The sequence below is a fragment of the Octodon degus genome, unplaced genomic scaffold (assembly GCF_000260255.1).
Source record: "Octodon degus isolate 3935 unplaced genomic scaffold, OctDeg1.0 scaffold00160, whole genome shotgun sequence".
Lineage (NCBI taxonomy): Eukaryota > Metazoa > Chordata > Mammalia > Rodentia > Octodontidae > Octodon > Octodon degus.
The window spans coordinates 6555505-6576824 of record NW_004524736.1 but is presented as its reverse complement, the minus strand read 5'-3'; the positions used below and the strand labels follow the sequence as shown (position 1 = coordinate 6576824).

The 21320-nt window shown below is 38.6% G+C and overlaps 1 protein-coding gene across 3 annotated transcripts in view; it reads left to right on the top strand.

Moving 5' to 3' along the window:
* Positions 1-21320, top strand: part of Cep41 (centrosomal protein 41) — a 54979-nt gene that overhangs the window by 8508 nt on the left and 25151 nt on the right. Inside the window, exons 1-2 of one of the 3 annotated variants that reach the window (XM_023702878.1) lie at positions 7450-7875; positions 8970-9033. The exons of 1 other annotated variant lie outside the window; for it this stretch is intronic. Coding sequence is in view for 1 of the 2 variants with exons in the window: in XM_004642757.2 (XP_004642814.1) it covers positions 8970-9033 (64 nt within the window). In the remaining variant the exon portion in view is untranslated. Of the gene's footprint in view, positions 1-7449; positions 7876-8969; positions 9034-21320 lie in introns of those variants that run through there. One more of the 3 variants, XM_004642757.2, reaches the window with a different exon arrangement.

Here is a 21320-nt window from a genome sequence, read left to right as displayed (position 1 = left end):
GGCCAGCGGGAGAGTTGTGAGGTTCGAACTCCAGGAACCTGAGGCTGACAGCTTTGTGGAAGCAGCCACTTAAAGGACTGAGCTAGGGCCAGGCCCCCGTGACTTGGGAATGAACCAACTAATGATAGTCTTTTTTCTTTCCTTTTTTGTGCGTGGTCTGAATTTCCTCCAAATGTCTATTTTTCTTTTGCTTTTATTGGAGATGTTTATATTAACCAGCTTAGACTATGATAACAAAATATAACAAACTAGCTGCTTTTTGCAACTGAAATTTATTTTTGAAGATGGAGTTCTAGAGCTGGAAGTCCAAGCTCAACGTACGGCTGATCCACTTTCTGGTGAGGACTGTCTTCCTGGCTTGCAGGTGGGCCTCTTCTTACTGTCTTCACAGTAAGGTGAGGGAAGGGGTCACTGATGTCTCTTCCAAGGACACTAACTCTATTAAAGAAGGATTGATGTTCTCAGACCTCTTTTAATCCTCAATTGTTATATGTTTGAATAGAAGATTTTAAAAGATGATTGAGATCTCTGTCTATTGGGAAGAGGCTTGTGATGGTGAGCTTTATTATAGAGTGACCTCTGTAGACCATGATTAAGGGACTCCCTCTCAAATCTGACCTTCAGGTGTTTCCCTTCGGGGTAGTCATGTTCTTCAAAGTACAGGCCTCATTGAACTTTTGGTTGGATTAAGTTTGAAGGTTAAATGTCAGCATTAATGTGCATCACCCCCTTTTAGCCCATTTTCACTAATGATACCTCAACCTTCTGCTGTGATACCTACCACACCAGAAACTCTTTCAGGAATTACATTTATAGACATCTTCCAGGATGTCCATAAAGATAGTCAGTCACTCAGTGGCATAGAGGGAGAGGGATTCAGAGATCCATCTGCTTAAAGGGCCCTTCAACCAGCCACTCCATTGTTTTTGTTTTGTTTTGTTTTTTTTTTGTTGTTGTTGTTTGTTTGTTTGTTGTTTGTTTTTTGTTTTTTGAGACTGGGTCTTGTTATATACTTCAGGCTGACCTTCAACTTATTATGTAGCCCAAGCTGGCTTTGAATTGGCAGTAGGTCTCCTGCTGCTGGGATTATGTGCAGGTGTGCGCCACTACACCCTGCCCAGCCACTCATTCTATATCCCACCTATAGAGTGCCTTACAGTGGTCTTTTAAATTTTGTTTTTGGCTTTTCCTGTTGCTCCTTAGTCTTTGGCTGTTTTGAGTATATCAAAGCATTCTCACTTATTTACTTATTTTCTACTTTTCTTTTTTCCTTTCTTCTTCTTCTTTTTTTTTTTTTTTTTTTTTTTAAGACAGGGCCTTGCTATGCAGCTCAGGCTGGCCTTGAACTCATTTTTGTAGCCCAGGCTGGTCTCCACCTCCTAATGATACTCCTGCCTCAGCCTCCCAAGTGCTGGGATTACAAGTGTACACCGCCTTGCCTAGCCCTATTTTTCTGTTTTCTAGCGCTCAAGACTCTAGTATTCTATTATTGCCACATCTCCTACTCCCCCTGTTTTGGGGGGGACTCTGTCCTTCAAGTGAAGTTTTATTGAGATTTTTAGGAAGGATTGCAGCTTGATGCGTTAGTTCAGTCTGTCCTCTTCACCCAGTAGATCCACAGTAATGGAACACCCTTTCGAGCTTTCAGTAATACTGTGGCATGCATGTCATAGGTTTGCCATCACTGATACAATATTTTTCAACTAGTTTTCTGGCATGCTTATAAGGTAGAGACCTTGTCTGTGTTGTCCTATTGCCTGGCATACCATAGTGGCTCATAAATACTGGTTGAATGAATAAATGAGTATATATCAGAGGCTGAAAGAAGACAACACTAAAAGTTCACTGTTCGGAAATTAGAAGCCTGTAAGTGGAAATTAGCCTAAGTGTTTGGCTCACGGAGAACCTATTGATTGAGAAAGTGGAATCCTGGGGAGCAGTTATTAAGTGGCTGACAGAGGATTGATCCCTATGTCATTGGAGAATCAGGAGAGAGATAGCACTGAAGCCAATGGAGTGGAAACTGAAGACAGTAGGGTTGTATAACAGTGTCATGTGGCATAGGAAAGGTCAAGTAAATTAAGGATTGAAAAGTATCATGTTTAGCAAGTAGAGGATTTCTGATATTGGGTAGCTGCCATAGGAGCCTCAGTAGAGGTGGGGGCAGCAGCAGCTGTAGCAGATCAGAGCAAGCTACAGAGAAGCAGTATAAGGTTGTTGTTCTTGCTCCTCAGGGGTTTACTTAGAAAGGAATAAAATCGGGTGGTGTTTTGATTATACACTGACTTGTTATGAATCACTCCCATATTCTAATGGCTTAAACCAAACATAGAACTCTCATGGTTCTGAAAGTTAATTTGGCTCAGCTAAGTGGTCCTCACTTGGAATTTCTCATGTGGTTTTGCTGGCAGACAGTAGCTGGGCTAGCAAAGGCCCCTTCTTTCAGACGGGTAGCTGTGTTGGTTGAGCCTTCAGCTGGGGCTGCTGGCCACAGCATCTATAGGTGGCCTTTGCCATGCAGGTTGGGCTTACCACACTTGGTGGCTGAGTTTCAAGAGAACCATGTGGAAGCGATACTACCTTTTACCATCTAGCCTTAGAAGTCACATCTGGTGTAGTTCTATCATTGTCAGGCCCATTCTATTCTGTAGAGGGAACATAGGTTCTACCCCTCACTGGGAAGAGAATAGCATCACAGCATAAATGGGTTGGGAAGTTTTCTGTGGTCATTTGGGGAAAAAAAAATCTGCTGAGAAAGGAGCTGCTGCACGAGGAAACATGGGTCAGTGTTGGTGTTTGAGATTAATATAATTGGGCCAGGTCAAACTTCCATTTTGAAAAGTTTGTCTTTGAAAGACTTATTTTATTTTTTATTTATTTATTTATTTATTTATTTATTTTTTGTGGTGTGGCCAGTCAGCCCACCAGGGGGCGGTGCTGGCTGGCATGTGGTGCTGGGGGATTGAACCGCGGTCCCTGTGCTTAGCTTAGCTTAGCTTGTTCTAAGTAGGTGCTTTAGACCACTGAGCCATCTCACCAGCCCGAAAGACTTATTTTAAATATAAGCATTCCTTGAGGCTAGTACTCACTCCTTTTCATTTTTTGAATTTCCTCTCTATAGATAAGTACAGTGATTCTAAGCAAAAAATACAGTAACTTAAAAAAAGACCTTTAAATGTGAATGTTATTATATATATTCCAATGATACACAGCCTATTTTGAGAGAGATATGAAGTCAGAAAAGCGTATTCATTTTGAATGGCTTGCGATTCAGTCTCCTTTTAAAGACAATTTCCTTCTGAAATTGCTTTGACTTTTTGTTCATTCTTCAGTATTCATGCATTCACAACATCTTGTCTTCCCGTAATCTACCAGTATGCAAATTTGTAATCTGCCAGCCATGTAGTTCACAGCTCAGTGTTTTAGTGTGTCCCATTGTCACCAAGGCCTCATGTAGGCTCCTCAGTCTGTATTCAGGCTTCTCTGCTTGCAATCCACCTCTCCATGTCCAGTTTTATAGCACAGAGTTCCATGTACCAAGGGTTCTGAACATTTTGGGGGCTACATTCCACATTGAAAATTTGGTGAAAAACAGGATTCCTTGCAGAGGGAAAAAATGCACACGCATAAAATTTTGCAGATAGTTTGAAGGGACTTACTGTCCTTCTAAAACCCATTAAGACCTGATACCAAAGGCCGGGGAGATACCTCAGTAGAATAAGCACTTGCCTGGCAACCACAAGGGCCTGAGTTCAATCCCCAGTTCTGCAAAAAAAAAAACAAAAAACAAAAAAAAAAAACCAAACAACAACAAAACAGAAGTTCAAGCCTAGTGCTTGCTCTCCCAGGAGTGCTCTCTTACCTCCTTTCAGATTCCCAGAGCCCCTGAGGTCTGTGAGGCTCATATGGCACCAGCATGCATGCTGCTAGTTGCTCAGATCTTTATCTGACTGGTACTTACTGCTGTCTTAGTAGCACTATCTGGTAGCAGGAAGAGAGGTGAATGGCACAAAGAACAGTAAAAATCCAGGCTGGGAAGGGACTTCCTTCTGATGGGGCCCTCCAGAGGAAACTTACTTGGAGATACTTGTCCTGGGTCTTGAAAGTCAGGTAGAAGTTGAATAGCTGGAGTTGGGGGGGGGGGCGCCGCACAGGGGAGAGCATTGTGTTTTGACCTTCCCTAAAGATGTAACCCTCAAACAGTCTGACATTTTTGGTTTCTCAAACAGCTTGTAATAATACCGCAAAAATGAAATTTTATCAACTTCCTGCCTCCTCTTGATGAACTTCATTATGATCACATATTATGTATCTTTATTTTAAATATGTATCCAAAGCTGCCCCCTAACTCCTGAGCTCTAGGCCTCTGCCCATTATCATAACCATTTGCAAATTTCTTACTTATTTCAAAACAAAACCAAAAAACCCAAGAATTATCCCTTTAGCAGCTCTCTTGGTGACAAAACAAAAAGACTGTCTCCTTATTCTCTGTCCCACCCCAAGCAACCTGCTGTTTTTTTGCTTGTGCTCCTGTCAGTTTATTATCACTGCATCTACTGGGGCTGTCAACAATGTCTTGATTTGTTTAATCAGAATTCACTTTTCTGCCATTCTCTCACGTTAGAGCTGCATTCTTGTTTGTTTGACCTCTTGTCCTCTGACCTGACAGTATTGTTCCCTGCTGTCCACTCCCTTTTTCCTGCAATTCTTCTTTAACTTTTACGACCCATTTTCTTATGGCCTTTTCTGAGTCACACTCCCCAACTGTACACATGTTTTTTCCAGATATACTTCTTCTTTGACTCCTGTTTATGGGGCATGGTACCATTGTTCTGTTTAGATTACACTGATTTTTCCATTTGAAAAATTTCTTAAAACCATTTCTTTTTCATTTCTATTGCCAGTTTCTTAGAACTATAGATCTTCTTGGTACAATAGCTTCTCAATTTATTGTCTTCCCTTTTGACTGTATTCATTCATATTCTCCAGGTGATCTTTTAAAACAGGAACATACTTCTATCATTCCTTCCTAAACCTTTGATGACTTCCTATTGTCTTCTCTGTAGTTTCTCAAATTCAGCACTGGTAATATTTGGGCTGGCTGTTTTTTTGTGAGAGCTATCCTGTCATTCAACACCATCTCTGACCTCTCCAGATTAAGTGCCAGTAGCACTGTACCACCCATTTGTGACAATCCAAAATGGTTCCAGAAGTTGGCAAATTTCCATGGGTTCAGAAGTGGTAAAATGGTACCTCTTTGAGATACACTGATCTGTAGGATGAAACTCAAGTTTCTCAGCATGTATACCCCTGGCTTTATCTCTAGCATCGTTCATCCTCAGACCCCAGTGCTCTACCTCTTCAGTTACTGTAAGGTTTCTGAGCACTGACTCTTCATTTACTCATCTCCATACTTTACCCCTAATTTTCTTTCTACCAGGCTCTGTTGCTCCCATCTACTACATCTACTACTGCTTTTTTAAAAAATCTTTTTTTAATTAATTATTTATTTATTTATTACATTTATTTATTGTGTGTGTGTGTGTGTGTGTGTGTGTGGCCAGCTCAGCCCACCAGGGCGCGGGGCTGGCTGGCATGTGGTGCTGGGGGATGGACCGCGGTCCCTGTGCTTTGCCAAGCTTGTTCTAAGCAAGTGCTTTAGACCACTGAGCCATCTCTCCAGCCCTACTACTGCTTTTGCTTGACTAACCTCTTTCCTAAGAATTCAGCTCAGGAGGCACCTTTAAAGAACCAGTCTGTGACCCTGAGTCTAGATTAGGTACCAGTCTAACATGCTGGGGTCACTTCCCTTTTTCCCTCTCTTGATTCATCATGCAGCTTGACATCTGCATATTCAGCAGGCAGTGAGAGCTGATGGCAAACACTGTTTTTACCTCTGTGTCCTTCCTGGTAGACACTCAATAAATGTTGACTAATGAATGGTTGGTGCTCAATAAGTCTTTGTTGAATAAATGAATAGTATGCCTTGAAACAGCTGCATTTCACAGCTCTTTCACTTTCCACCATTCTGGCCTGTTTATATCATTGAAAAAAAGCCAGTTGGTCAGTAGGTCAAGAAGCATTCATCCCCTAAGCAAGAATTTTAAAGAAAATGGTAAGGCTGTTCAATAAAATCTCTGGCACTCTGCTGGCAGTAGAGCACAAATAGCTTTACATTGTGGTTGGTACTAGAAAGTCAGGAATAAGGATTGGTAGTGCAGTGGGAATGTGGAAAAGAAGCGCTGCATTTACTCTTACAGCATATGGATTTCTCATTAGTCCCATGTAAGGGAAAACCAAGGTGGGAAGGGCTCAAGGCTATAGCTGTCCACACTCTCCTCTCATCATTCTGCTGCCACCACACCTGGTCCCCTGGGACACCCTCACTTCTTAGCTATTTGGCTTTAGTATGACAAATCCTCGTGGTTCATAAGAGACTAGTCTGGAATTTTTTAAAAGAAACTTTGCTAGCAAACTAGTGAGAAAGTCAAAACAAAAACCCAGGAAATAGAGTATAGACATGATCAAAGTAGAATGCCCCCGCCCCAGGTCTCTTAGTGTAAGATAACTGAAGTCGAGTATTAACTTGCCTTGACTCACTTTACTATTTGTTTGATTGATTGATCAATCATTTATTGATTTTGCCATGATATTGTCTCTGGGGAACTTTCCCAAATCTCCTTTTTCAGTCTTTGTGCTTTTTCTTTCTCTTCCTTAAGAACCTTTTCCATAGTCACTTAGAAAAGGAGTTGGAATTGGCATTGCAGTCACTTTCTCTTAATAGATAGCAGGTTACCCCTTAAAAGAAAAAAAATGAGTTTTCAAACTGTTTCCAAGGGTTAAACAGTTTAGTGCTTGTAAACACAATCTGAGGACCAGTACTAAGTATTCGTAATAAGGGTTTTACTTGTCTGATGTGAAGTGAAGAACACAGATAATGTCATGAGTTTTTAAATGACACTGAAGAACAGACCTTTTTATTCTAGGATTTTTTTTTTTTTTTTTTTGGTATTAAAATAGCAGATGGTGAGGTTGAGGGCATGGTTCAGTGTGGAGTGCTTGCCTAAATTCACAAAAAAAAAAAAAAAAAAAAATAGCAGATGGCTTATGTTTTTAAGTATCAGTTTAAAAAGAAATTTAATTTTTTAAATATATAAATAATAAACCTCATCCTAACAAAATAGCAGATGGTAGTTGTGAGGTTTTCCTTTGGTGGCAGTGATTTTTAAATGTCCTTACTTGGCAAAATTAAAGGTGATAATTCTAAGTGCCCCCAGTTTTTAAAAATTATTCTTGGTCTCTGAAATCCAAAACTTTGGCCAGGAGATATCTTATATGATGCAGAAGTATCTTTTATGCTTTGAAAAAGTATCATTGGATAAGGTATTTTAATTTGTGTTTTTTTTTCCAATCTCCCCCAATACTTAACTGTTTTTAAAGGCAAGTGAATTTTTTTTTAAAGTTTGATATTCTTTCCTAAGGAACTAGGTAGTTGCTGTAGTACAATTTTTATTCAGATATTCATGTATTGAGTATCAATAAATAAACTTGCCATGTGCTAAATTCTGGGTAAATATAAATGTTATTATCCCTGTCTTCAAGTAAATCCTAGACTAGGGAAGATCTAGTTGTATACAATGGGACAGAGTGTTGGTCTATACTCTAGAGATACAGGGGAAGGAAGTGCCTAATTCCACCATCAGTAGCTGTACAGAAAAAAAAAAAAAAAAATAGCTGTACAGAGAAAATAAATTCTACCCAATCACAAGTTGAGGAAAAGCATTCTAGGAAAACATCTGCCAGGACTGGAGACATTAAGGGAACATTCCAGACCACTTGAGCATTGGACCATGTGCAGAAGATGAAGCTGGAAAGGTAGTACCCAGTTTTGTTTTTGTGGAACCGGAGATTGAACTGAAGCCCTTGCACTTGCCAGGAAAACACTTATTCCACTGAACCACCTCCCTGGCCCTATCCCAATTTTAATTTCCTCCTCCATAACTACCTGTTCTGAGCATATGGTTTGCATACTTGTAGGCCAGAAGAAAGCCTAATCAAGAAAGCTGTATTTTGTCATGTCTTTTTCCCTTCCCTAAGAGCTTTTGCACTTCTCTGGGAACCTAATGTGGGTTGATGTCTTGTACTTGATTCAGAGAGTTAGCCAGCAATACACAGGCACAAGGGAGACCTGAGATAGACAATTTTACTGACTATAAACTTACCTTGGGGGTGGGGGCGGAGAGATAGCTCAGTAGAATAGGTGCTTGGCTGGCAAGCGCAAGGGCCTGAGTTCATTCCCCAGTTCTGCAAAAAAAAAAAAAAAAAAAAAAAAACCTTACCTTACCCTGGGCCTGACATGAGTCTCAGCTTCTATAAAAGCCATGACAGTGATGTCACTGGAACTTTAGATTCAAGGAAGCAGAATGATAGTATGCCAAAGAGGAGCCTGGCCTAAACAGCATCTCGAGCACTGTGCTCAGCTCTGGACCCACCTGCTATTTTTATGGTTACTATAGATAAAGTCTAGAGTGTGTTTGGAGATTGCCTAGAAGTCCTCATAGAAAGAATGACATTAAGAAGAATTTATGGTAGCAGATTTCTCAAGGCAGAGACAGGTGTCTTATTCTGCGTTGCAAGGGTGAATTAAAAGGAAATTAGGGGGTTTTCTTTGGGCTCAGTGTAAAAGATAATTTTTTAACAGTTTTTCTTTTTCTTACCATGGTGCTCTTAGATTATTTTGACAAAATGCGGAAATGATTTGACAGAAACAAGATAAGTTTATTCACCTGCCAAAATGCCATAGGAGAGACCTATTATGAAAGGGGCAGTTAGCTCTTTAGCATTCTTTCCATCGTTAAGGTCTATGAAACATATCACTTGTAATATTTTTGAAGTATCTGGCTCTTTAGCAATTTTGCTACCCTTATTTTTATATTAGCCCAATTCATTTTTAATTTTCTTATTTTTAGTATTTAACCAAAAGGATACCACAGAACCCGAAATATCAGCATGTCAAGTCAAGACTGGACACTGGTGAGTAAAGATTAGAAAATTAGATCTTAGAGCTGGCGAGATAGCTCTGTAGACTAAGAACCTGTTTAGGCAAATGCAGGGACTGGGGCTTGACCCCCAGTACCACACGCAGCACTGGCCCCACCCCTGGGGGGTGCACTGAGCCAGCCACTCAGGCCAGGTGTGGTGGTGTATGCCTGTAATCCCAGCCCTGGGGAGGCTGAAAATAGGAGGACTGCTGTAAGTCCAAGTTACATAGTGAGAACCTGTACCAAATGCATAAAAACAAAAGAAAATTAGATCTATTTTTTTTTTTTTCATGGAACTAGGGATTGAACTCAGGCCCTTGCACTTACTAGGGAAGTGCTTGTTCCACTGAGCCATCTCCCCAGCCCTGATTAAATCTTTTTTAAAAATCCAACAGCTAATTATTGACAAGAAGCAGCCCATCAAACCTGTTTTAAATCACAGCTAGAAGTTTCTCACTATCTTGCCTGATGACTTTCTGGGTTTAGGATTTACCTTTGGAAGATTTTCTCTTCTTTTAGATTATTGGTAAATATTTGCATTTACATAATTTAACTTATTTTTATCTTACGACATAAGAAATAAAATAGAGAAAATAAAATCTTAGAAATTGAAAGCATTGTTAAATAAATTGTTGGACTGTTGATAAATATTATTATCTTTTTTTTTTTTTTTTTGGCAGAACCCAGGATTGAACTCAGGCCCTTGCACTTGCCAGGGAAGCACTTATTCCACTGAGCTATCTCCCCAGCCCCTGTTGAAAAATAAATAGCAGGAGTCATTCTCTGTTTTGGAGCACCTTAAATATATTCCTTCAAACAGGCAACAATAAACCATAAATACATATGTTTGTTCAATTCAGTGTTCACAGAGTGCTGGCTTCATGCAAAGCTATGGATCATAGGAGAAAGAAAGACAAATGTGGATTGTGGCTTACTTTAGTCAAAGAGCTTAGATTCAAGTGGAAACTAGCAGACTTGAATGAGTAACTAAAATATCAGACAAAATTTAATTAGTGCTGGTCAGGTGAAATTCAGTTTGAGGGTCTTCCTGCTTATTTTCAGGCTGTCCACATCTTTCAGTGTCATGATAAGGAGTTCTGCCCAGATCCTAGCAGATTTGTAGTCTTGTGAGGTTTGAGTTATTTGTTTGTTTTTTTTCAATCCTTTAAAGCTTGCTATAGAAAATCCACCTGATTAAATGGCTTTGCTAATGCTAGTCTGCCTTTAACAATACTGAATTTTCTACTATTACCTCACAATAATGGAGGAAAATAAAAGGGGTTGTTGCCTTTGTTTAAATCATCTCATTTCCTTTCTTTCCTTTTCTCATTATCTTCTCAAAATCATTATCTTTCATTATGCATATTACCTCTAATAATGTAGACTTTAAATGTTTCAGATACACCACATAGGCAGTTACTATGTCTTAGTACATTTCTTTCAAACATTTCTGTGCCGTGCAGATACATATTTATCCTTGTGAATACCCTGTTTGATGGGCAGGTGAGAATTTTATCACTGTTTTAGATGAGAAGGAAATTGTGGCCTGGAGATTTTGTGATTTACTTGGGAGTTCAGTGAAGAAGCTAAAACTAAGACTGTTTGCCAGGGTAAGGAAGTCAATAGTGGAGAGTGGATACTGAGTCTTGTGTTCTGTTGCTTAGACTATATTGCCTTTGTATTTCCCCCAACCTTGTTTCTTCTGACACAGATACCCTGAGCTTCTCCATCTGTACCCATCACTCCTTAGCAGCAGTGCTAACCTATACTTCTGAAATAAGTTGTTCAGGGTGTTTAGCTTCTAGGTTTGAAATGCAATTCTTCTTGGGGAGCTGGACAACTATATGGGAATGAATTTGTTTTGAAACCTTTATATTCTTTTAAAAAGAGGTTTATCTTAGATATCTAGATTTGTATATGCCTTTTGTAATTGTTTTCTCCTGGAAATTAAATTGGTATTTATGTAGTCCCTTTATTCTCTTCAATTCCTCAATTCATAGCCAAAATTTGACTCAATAACAATGCCTGAGGTTAATTTCAGTTCTTTAAATATTGAGATACTTAATCTGCTTTTTATAATTATGTGTGTGTGTGTGTGTGTGTGTGTGTGTGTGTATGTGTTTCCTCTTAACATCCTGGTTTTTTTTTTTAAACATCCTGGGTTTTAAGCTACTTTTTTGTTAAACCTTTCATTTTGAGATAACTGTAGATTCACATATATTATGTAAAAAAGGACACAGAAAGGAATTAGAAGTGTCACTCAATGATAGTCATTGCCTAGCATGGCCAAAGCCCTGAGTTCAATTCCCAGCAGCAGAAGGGGAAGGAAAGAAAGAAAGAAGGAAAGGAGAGCCAGGGAGATGGCTCAGTGGAATAAGCGCTTCCCTGGCAAGCGCAGTGGCCTAAGTTCAATCCCCGGTTCCACCAAAAAAAAAAAGGAAAGGAGAGGGGAGCAAGCTAGCGATACAGGGAGTTCCATATACCATTTATACATTTTCCCACAGTGGTGACATCTTGCAAAACTATACTGCCTATCACAACTATAATAAATGACATGAGGGCCAGCCAGATAGCTCAGTGGACTAAGGTGCCTATTTAGGCAGAGCACAGCGGCCCAGGTTTGATCCTAGGCTTACAGTGCCGACCCCACCCCTGTGCACTGAGATGGTGATTGAGACTGGACACGGTGGTGCGTGCCTGTAATCCCAGCACTTGGGAGGCTGAAAACAGGAGAATCACTATGAGTCTGATCTACCTAGTGAGACCCTGTGGACCCAGTACTAAATACATAATAAGTAAATAAATAAAACATAATACATACAGTCAAGATAAAGAACTTTTCCATTAGCTCAGATTTCTTATGTTGTCCTTTTATAGCCTTGCCCACTTTTCACTTCTACCCCTCTTTAGCCCCTACCAACCACTAATACGTTTTCTTTCTTTCTTTCTTTCTTTCTTTCTTTCTTTCTTTCTTTCTTTCTTTCTTTTTTCTGTATTTAGGACAAGGTCTATAGCGTCTCACTACATAGATCGGACTGATAGTGATTCCCCTGTTTTCAGCCTCCCAAGCACTGGGATTACAGGAGCACGCCACCATGCCTAGTCTCAGTCACAGTCTCAGCACAACGGGAATTGAACCTTGGCTGCTGCACTCTGCCTAAGCAAGTGCTTTAGTCTGCTGAGTTATCAGGCTGGCCCTTGTAATATGTTTTGTTTTGTTTTGTTTTGTTTTGTTTTTTAACTAATATGTTTGTTATTTCTATCATTTTGTTGGTCATAAGTCCTACACAGATGGAATCACATACTATGCAACCTTTTGTATTAGCATTTATTACTCAGCGTAATTCAAAGAATCATTCAAGTTGTCACCTGTATTACTAGTTTGTCCCATTATATTATCAAATAATAATCTTTTTTTCCATGATTTTATTGAGAAACAAATAGCAATGAGACAGTTTCAAACCAAATTGGCAGGACAGTTTTAATAATTAACACATTGCAAACTCTCTTCGTAGTGGTTCTTTGCTGTACAAGATGCAGACATGATATCCTATTTACAAACACTATTAGAACAAATTCCTCTATTCATTAAGAGACTGTAATTATATATCTGTCCTAACCATTTTGCATACACAGATACAAAATGGACATTCATCTGTATCCCCCTTTTTTAAAAAAAATTTATTTATTTTATTTATTTATTTGTGTGTGTGTGTGTGTGGCCAGCTCAGCCCACCTGGGGGCAGGGCTGGCTGGCATGTGGTGCTGGGGGATTGAACCGCAGTCCCTGTGCTTTGCTAAGCTTGTTCTAAGTAGGTGCTTTAGACCACTGAGCCATCTTACCAGCCCTCCCCTTTTTTGTTTAGTTCCATCATTTGAATGTTATAGGTGTGTTAACTCAGCAAAATATTCTAAAAGAGTCCAGTAATCCATAATAGTATTGGGTCTTCCACTTGACTGGCAATGTCAGAAATTGTTGACCTGAGTGCCCTGCAGCTCAACATAACACCATATCAACTAATATTCTATAGCACAACTGAACTACAGTTCAGCCATTTACCTGTGAAAGAACATCTGTGTTATTTCCACTTTGGAGCACTTCCAAGTAAAAATATTGTAAACATTTATGTATAGGTTTTTTTATAAGGATGTTTTCATTTCTTTGGGATAGCTGTCCAGGAGTGTAATTGCTGGGTCATGTGGTAGTTTACTTTTTCTTTCTTTCTTTTTGTTTGTTTGTTTGTTTGTTTGTTTGTAGGAAACTTGCCAAACTCTTTTCCAGAGTGGCCATACCATTTTACATTCCCATCAGCAGTGGTGGATGAATAATCCATTTTCTCCATATCCTCACCAGCATTTGGTCATATTATCATTGGGTTTTTGTTTTGTCATTCTAATATGTTTCAGTGACATATCATTATAATTATAAGTCCTCTTAGCCAGGCATGTGCCATGTAATCACATCAGTGTGGGAGGCTGAGGCAGGAGAATTGCCATGCATTCCAGGCCAGCCAGGGCTACATAGTGAGTTCAAGGCCACCCTGAACTACATAGGGAGAACTATAACTATCTCAAAAAAATTTTGTTTTTAAATTCCCTAATAGTTCATGTTGAACATCTTTGTAAGTCTGTATTTACTTTCTGATATATCTTCTTTAACAACAGTCCTATTCAAATATTTTACCTATTCTGGTTGGGTTGTTTGTCCTTTTCTTATAGAATTTTGAGAGCTTTTTGTACAGTTGAACTACTAGTCCTTTGCCGGGTATGTGATTTGCAGCTATTTATTCCCACTCTATAGCTTATCTTTTCATCCTTAAAGTCTTTTGGAGGATGAAAGTTTTAATTTTAATGAATTTTTAATCAATTTTTTTCTTTTATGGACCATGTCAACTCCTGGAATTCTTTGCCTACCGTGTATCCTGGTAATTTATTTCTATAAGTTTTATGTTTTACATTTTTGTCCATGGTATAGAAGTAGTTTTTTTGTGTATTCAAAATGGTTAAGAAAGATATATAGTTACATTCTTTTAATGAATAGAGGGATTTGTTCTAATAGATTTTGTAAATAGGATATGTCCACATCTTGTGCAGCAAATAACCACTAGGAAGAATGTATGCAATGTGTTAATTATTGAAACTGTCCTACCAATTTGGTTTGAAACTGTCTCATTGTTATTTGTGTATCAATAAAATTATGGAGGGAAGAAGGTTTTTACATAAAGTGATCAAAACTAAGTTTTTTGCTTATAGAATTAATCTAGCACCATTGGTTTAAAAAGATTACTTTTCCTTTATGATATATATTTGTGGGTCTACTTTGGGCCTCTTTAATGTTCCCTTGATCTATATAACTACCACTCTCCCAATACCACACAGTTTTGATTTTTGTAGCCATATAATAAATTGAATACTTAAAATTGGTGAGATTGATTATCCCCACTTTATTTTCCTCTAAAAACTTACTTTAGGTATTCTAACTCCTCTGTCTTCACACATAAATTTTAGAATAATCTTATTTATATTTATAAAAATGTGTTGATTTTGATAATAGTTGTTTATCTTTTGGAGGAAAACTGATATATTTACTATTTTGACTAATCATTAATCTACTTTCCATATCTATTGATTTCACCTATTCTGAAAATTTCATGTAAGTGGAGTCACATAATATATAGCCTTCTGTGTGTTAACTTCTTTCTTTCTGGTTGTTTTTTTTTTTTAATGTATTTAGTTTAGGGTCTACAGGGTCTCACTACTCAGATTGGACTTGTTGTAGTGGTCCTCCTGTTTTCAGCCTCCCATGCTCTAGGATTACAGGCATGCACCACTACACTCAGTCTCAATCACTGTCTCAGTGCATCCCAGGAGTGGGGCCAGCATGGCATACTGGGATTGAACCCAGGTCTCTGCATCTGTCTAAGCAGGCGCTTTAATCCACAGAGCTATCTGGCCGGCCCCTTGTGGCTAACTTCTTTTACTTACTATAATGTTTTCAAGGTTCATTTATGTTGTAGCATTGCCAAATAAGACTGTTATATAGGTAGAATTTGTTTTGTTGACTGGACTCATCAATTGATGGGTGTATGGGTTATATACACTTTCTTGCCATAATGCTGCTGTTTTTTTTTTTTTTTTTTTTTTTTTTTTTTCCAGAACTGGGGATTGAACTCAGACCCTTGTGCTTGCCAGGGACGCGTTTATTCTATTGAGTCATCTCCCAGGCCCAAAGGAAAGGACTTTTTTTTTTTTTTTTTTTCTTTTTTTTGTGGATCCAGGGATTGAACTCAGACCCTTGCGCTTGCCAGGGAAGTGTTTATTCCACTGAGCCATCTCCCCAGCACCCCCATAATGCTGCTATTAACATGAATATATACAAGTTTTTATGAGAACAGGGTTTTCTATTTTCTTGGGATATATAGCTGGAAATTTCTGGTCCTATGGAATGCTGTGCTTTTTTTTTTTTTTTTTTTTTTTTTTTTTTTGCGGTACCGGGGATTGAACTCGGGACCTTGGGCTTGCCAGACAAACACTTATTCTACTGAACTATCTCCCCAGCCCCTTGTGCTCTTTTTTTTTTGAGAAACTACTAAACTGTTTTCCAAAGCAGCCACACCACTTTACATTTCTGTCAGCAATGTAGGAGGGCTCTCTTTTTGCCATGTCCATGTTATTGGCCATCATTTTGATTATAGCCATTATTGTGAGCATGAGGTAGTATCTCATTATGGTTTTAATTTGCATGTTCCTAATGATTAATGATGTGCAGAACCTTTGTATATACTTACTGGCATTTGTATGTCTCATATATAGAAATGTCTACTGAAATCCTTTGACCATTTTTAAATTGGCTTATCTTTCTTATTACAAGAGTTATTTATTCTGGATACTAGACTTATCAGAAGTATAATTTTCAAGTATTTTCTCAAATGCTGTAGGTTGTTCAGGGTTTTTGTTGTACTGAACTGGAGGAATGGAAAAAAATATATCTATCTATCTTCCTGGAAGCAGAAGTCTCCCAAACTAGTTTTGTAATAGCTTTTGGAAGGGCCAAAGTGTGCCTCATTGCTTGGAGCTCGAAGTATTTTTAAGTTAGTGTGGGAGAGAAATCTTATTCTAGTGTTTAATTTGTGTGTGTGTGTGTGTGTGTGTGTGTGTGTTTCAAATTTAGAAACAATTTTAAAGTCAACTTAGGAGAGAAATCTTATATTTAATGTTTGTGTTTCCATGAGTTTTTGTAACTTACCTCTCAGTTATGTAGAGGAAGTTTTCCACTTGGTGTGCAGTGCTGGTCACTTACATGCTAAGATGCAGAGCCCATCAGCCTTTGATAGCCAGCATTTGTGCACAGATCGTTGTTCTCTGTGCTGTGAGGTACGGAGGGTTAGGAGTCCTGGTTAAGAAAATATAAGAGAAACCTTACAGCCTAGGTAAGAGTAAGGAGTGATCGTCTGTGGAATGTTTACGCTCAACATTCAGAGTGGTAGAAGTAGGCACAGGAATGAGTGCACATTTCCTGTTTGTATGCTAAACAGATGGATCTTTAATCTTCTCCTACCAAACAGTGGGCAGTTCAAAGTTAATCACAAGAAGTCAGGAGTTTTATATTTCTGGTCTTGACCCAAATCACCTTTGACTGGGTTCTTCAATGACAGTATTCTCCTCCTGGGGAAAATTATTTTCATTTCTCTACCTCTGACTTCTCGTCACATAGCCTCCACTGTGCATTGATGTATAGCCACGGCTAGAAATCACAGAATTATTTTGAACTTCCAATATTTCTTTTGTTCCATAGGTGCCTGAGCGTATCTTCTCAGCTACTCAGCATTGCTAGATTGTGCCATGAGTGGATTATGAAGCCCCTGCCGGCATTTTGTTCAGGCACCACTGCAGGGTTCTTGTGTATTTTCAAGCACCCTCTCTGGGTTTCTGTTCTCCCGCACTGCAGGCTGATTAAGAGACACTTTCCAAACCACAGGGTTCTCCCCTTTATTAGTGCCTTCAACGCTTTTGTCAGCTGTATTATCCTCTCACTTCAATCTAATTTCACATTTCTTTCACATTCCAATTCTATGGATTTTCTCTACTCAATCTTTTCTAACTTATTTTTGTTTTCATAAAATTTACCTTCCTTTTATCTCTGCACAAACTAGTTATTTCCTGTTTTTTCTTTAGTCTTGCCTTTTCTGAATATTTTCTAATAGCTTTGATCTTAAGAACTCAAACTCATTATAGACTAGGTACTCTTCATTTTTATTTGGTATTTGATTCTGTCTCTTACGTCAAAGGAAGGAATGTACGTGAAAGGCTTTTACAAACCAGAAAGCATTACACACACGTATAACTTATTGAGGTTAACAAAGGACCACTATACCTCCTTTCATGCTTTCTGCTTCTTCTGAGCCAAAAGAACTTCTTCGTGGAGGAGGGAAATATTGAAGAAAAATAAAGCCGTGGAGTTGTCACTTAGCAACGGAGTTCATGCTTTATAAATCTTACCCACTTTAGATTACTGCTGTTCAGAATCATTTGGGTGTTTTTTTTTTTTTTACAGCCTCAGTACAAATAATGTTATTAAGTTTTTGGAACAAAATGAAAAAATTAATGAATGAATCATGCAGTTAATCAATTGTACTCTATCTTTGCACAGTACTATTGATATAGTGGACTTATTTCTTTCTTTTGGTTGTAATTGTAAAACTTTAGTTTGTTGCAATTTAAGTTATAAACATGGAAGAAACTAAAACCACCTAATACCTGCCTAGGTTGTCTCCATCCGTGTGTATAGTCTGTAACACAAGTGCATATAAATCAAATTGTGCATAATTGAAAGAAAATCACATGTGCAGAAATTCAAGCCAGACCGGCATGTGATTATTTAAGTTATAGAATAACTCACTGTAAGGATTTTTCAAATGGTAGATCCTTCACAGCATGCTTCATTCAGTATTTTTAAGTGTCTCTAACACTAGACAATGGAAGAAATAAAACAAAGTATGTTTGTGTGTGTGAGTGTATGTGAACATGTGTGTTTGCACAGATAAATAACCTTGGGCTTTCCATCAATCGAGTTAGATAATACAATTCTGTTCAGTGATAAATACCTAGTGAGTGGTAAGTTGAATGCTGCAGGGATGGGGGCAGGGAAAGGGCCCTTCCTTCTGGGTGAGCTAGTGTGACGATATGCTAGAGCCAAAGCCTAACAGAGTTTGTCAAGTTGAATAATTCAGGCAATCCTGGAGTAGTAGATAAGTTATTGGCATCTTCAGTGCTAGCACAAGGAGTTTAAAGTAGTTTGTAAGTGATGAAGAACCACTGAGATTTTTTTTTTAAATCAGTCTTATCTAGGAAAATTTGGCAGTGACTAATTTCAAAAAAAAAAATCTTAAATTAATTCTCTTATAATCTTTTAGGCAACTTTGTATAAAACAAAGGGCTCCCCCGCCCCAACCAGGGATTGAACTCAGACCATTGCGCTTGCCAGGGAAGCACTTATTCCTCTGAGCCATCTCCCCAGCCCAAAGAGGCTTATAAAGAAGTGAATTATTAGGCTGGCCAAATAGCTCAGCGGATTAAAGCACCTGCAAACAGGTGCAGAGGGGGGCCAGGGAGATAGCTCATTAGAATAAGCACTTGCCTGGCAACTCGCCTTAGTTCAATCCCTGGTTCCACCAAAAAAAAAAAAAAAAAAAACAGGTGCAATGGCTGGGGATTCGGCCCCCAGGGCCTGCCCTGCTGGCCCCACCCCTGGGGTGCACTGAGATGGCAGTTGAGACTTGGCATGGTGGCATGCGCCTGTAATCCCAGCTCTTGGGAGGCTGTAAACAGGCAATCACTTGAGTCTGGTAGTGAGACCCTGAACTCCCTGTAGACCCTTCCCTAAGATTAAAAAAAAAAAAAGAAGAAGTGAATTATTGCCTCTTTCCTAGTCTTTTAAAATGATAGTCAGAAACTATTTTCTGTTGCAATTAGGTGCAGTAAAAGAAGGCACTTAACATAAATGTATAATAGGATAAAGTACCACTTCTATACTTTCTGAAATCAATTTTAGGGATTTTTTTGTTGATTTGGGTTCAATTATCCCACTGTCTCATTTCTCCAGGAGAAGCAACACAGAAATGTTCCTCTCTCTTTTCTGTCCCATACTTGGGCAGAATGAATGTCTATAATGAAAAGCTTATTAACTGTCCTTTTAGAATGGTTCATCATTTTGCCAGATCGTAACTACAAAAGATTTTGTTTCTCTGCCTTCTCCTTTAGTAGGGAAAACAAATGTTAAGTGGGACAGCTTACCTCAGAGCATCATGAGAGGATCTGCTGATACAAGTTGAATGCTATGTCAATACAGGAAAAATTATGGTAGTTAATGAGATTAATTTTAGCACTGTTAGTAGAAACTGTAATGCTTAGAAATACAATATCTTAATAATAAGGATGTGTAAAGTTGACTGTTGTTTTCCATTCCTAAGAATTTATAGTATGAAATGGTCCCTACTAGTTACATTTAAGGAAGTAGCATTTCCTACAAATTTGCCTCATAACTAATCATAACTAATCAGATTTTAAAGCAACACAAGGGCTGACCAGATAGCTCAGCATATTAGAGCACCTGCTTAGGCAGATGCAGGGACCCGGTTTGATCCCCATGAACTATGCCAGTCCCACCCACCCCCGATGTGCACTGAGATGGCAACTGAGACTGGGCATGGTGGCATGCACCTGTAATCCCAGTCCTTGGGAAGCTGAAAGCAGGAGGATCACTATGAGTCTGATCTGTGTAGTGAGACCCTGTAGATCCTGTACTATATACATTTAAAAAAATAAAAATAAATAAATAAAGCAACACAAGGGCTAAGGATGTAGCTCAGTGGTAGAGCACTTACCTAGCACATACAAGGCCTGGAGTTCAATAAGAAATAATTACAATACAACACAACTAGAAAATCTTGGCTTGTTTACTCACTTGTATCACTGGACAAATCAGTAAACTTTTTTTTTAATTTTTTTAAGGTTTTATTGATAAACAGATAGCAATGAGACAGTTTCAAATCAAATTGGAAGTACAGTTTCAACAAATAATACACTGCATATATTCTTCTTATTGGTTAATTGCTGTACAAGATGCGGACTTGTGATCCTATTTACAAACACCATTAGAACAAATCATTCTATTCATTAAGAGAAAATGGAATAAGGGTTTTTTTGGTGTTTTTTTTTTGCTCCGAATGCCCTCAGGGGTGGTTGGGCTGGCTGGAGTGTTGGGGATCGAACTACAGCAACCTGAGGCTGACAGCTTTGTGGAAGCAGCCACTTAAAGAACTGAGCTGAATAATTTTATTTTTGGTACCAGGGATTGAACTCAGGGCCTTGTGCTTGCCAGGCAGGTGCTTATGCTGCTGAACTGTCCCGCTGACCCTAGTAAACTTTTTTTGTTGTTATTTTTTAGTTTCCTAACTAAACTATTTGAATTTTCCCTAGCCAGAAGAAAATAATGGCCATATCAACAACATGGAGGACACAGAGACACATAACTAAATATTATTTGATATTTTAAGAATAATATTGTGGGTAGATAAACAGTATGTTAGTTAGCTGTCTTCCCTCATTGTATCAACCAACCAGGCAAGTTCTTTGGGTCCAGGAAGAATTTGTGGATTTTGCTCTGGATCTAGGATACAATGAATCTTCCTTTCTAGTCCGGATACAGAGAATATGCAAGATGTGATTTTTTTTTTAACTTTTATTACAGCAAAAGACATTGCCATTAATGCTCTTCAAAATACTCTGCCTTGCTTCAGACACATATCATCATTCTTGTTTCTGAAGCAGTTCTGGAAGTCCTCTTTCCTGTCTTTATTTGTGCTGTCATAGCTGCCTTGATGTTCTCAATCGGTCCACAATGTTTACCTTTCATGGTCATTCTGACTTGGGAGAAGAGCCAGGAGTCACAGCACCAGATCCAGTGAATAAGGTGCTGACACCGTGCCATCGTGGCCTTGCGCACCCGCCTCGCCTTCAGGTAGCGCTCAGCAGCAGTACTTGCCATACTTTTTTTTTTTTATCATGCCTCATAAAGATACCAAAGAAAAAATGACTTACAGAACTGCCTCAGAAAGTGACAAGAATGATAAGTGTGTTTGAAGAAAAGGGAAGTATTTTGAGAGGGATTAAGGGTAATGTATCTTTTAATTTAATGAACTTATTCACCATATTTGTCTTAAGATGAAATGAACACAAACACCCAAACAGGTTTTCATTCCATGATGAATTTGTGGTAAA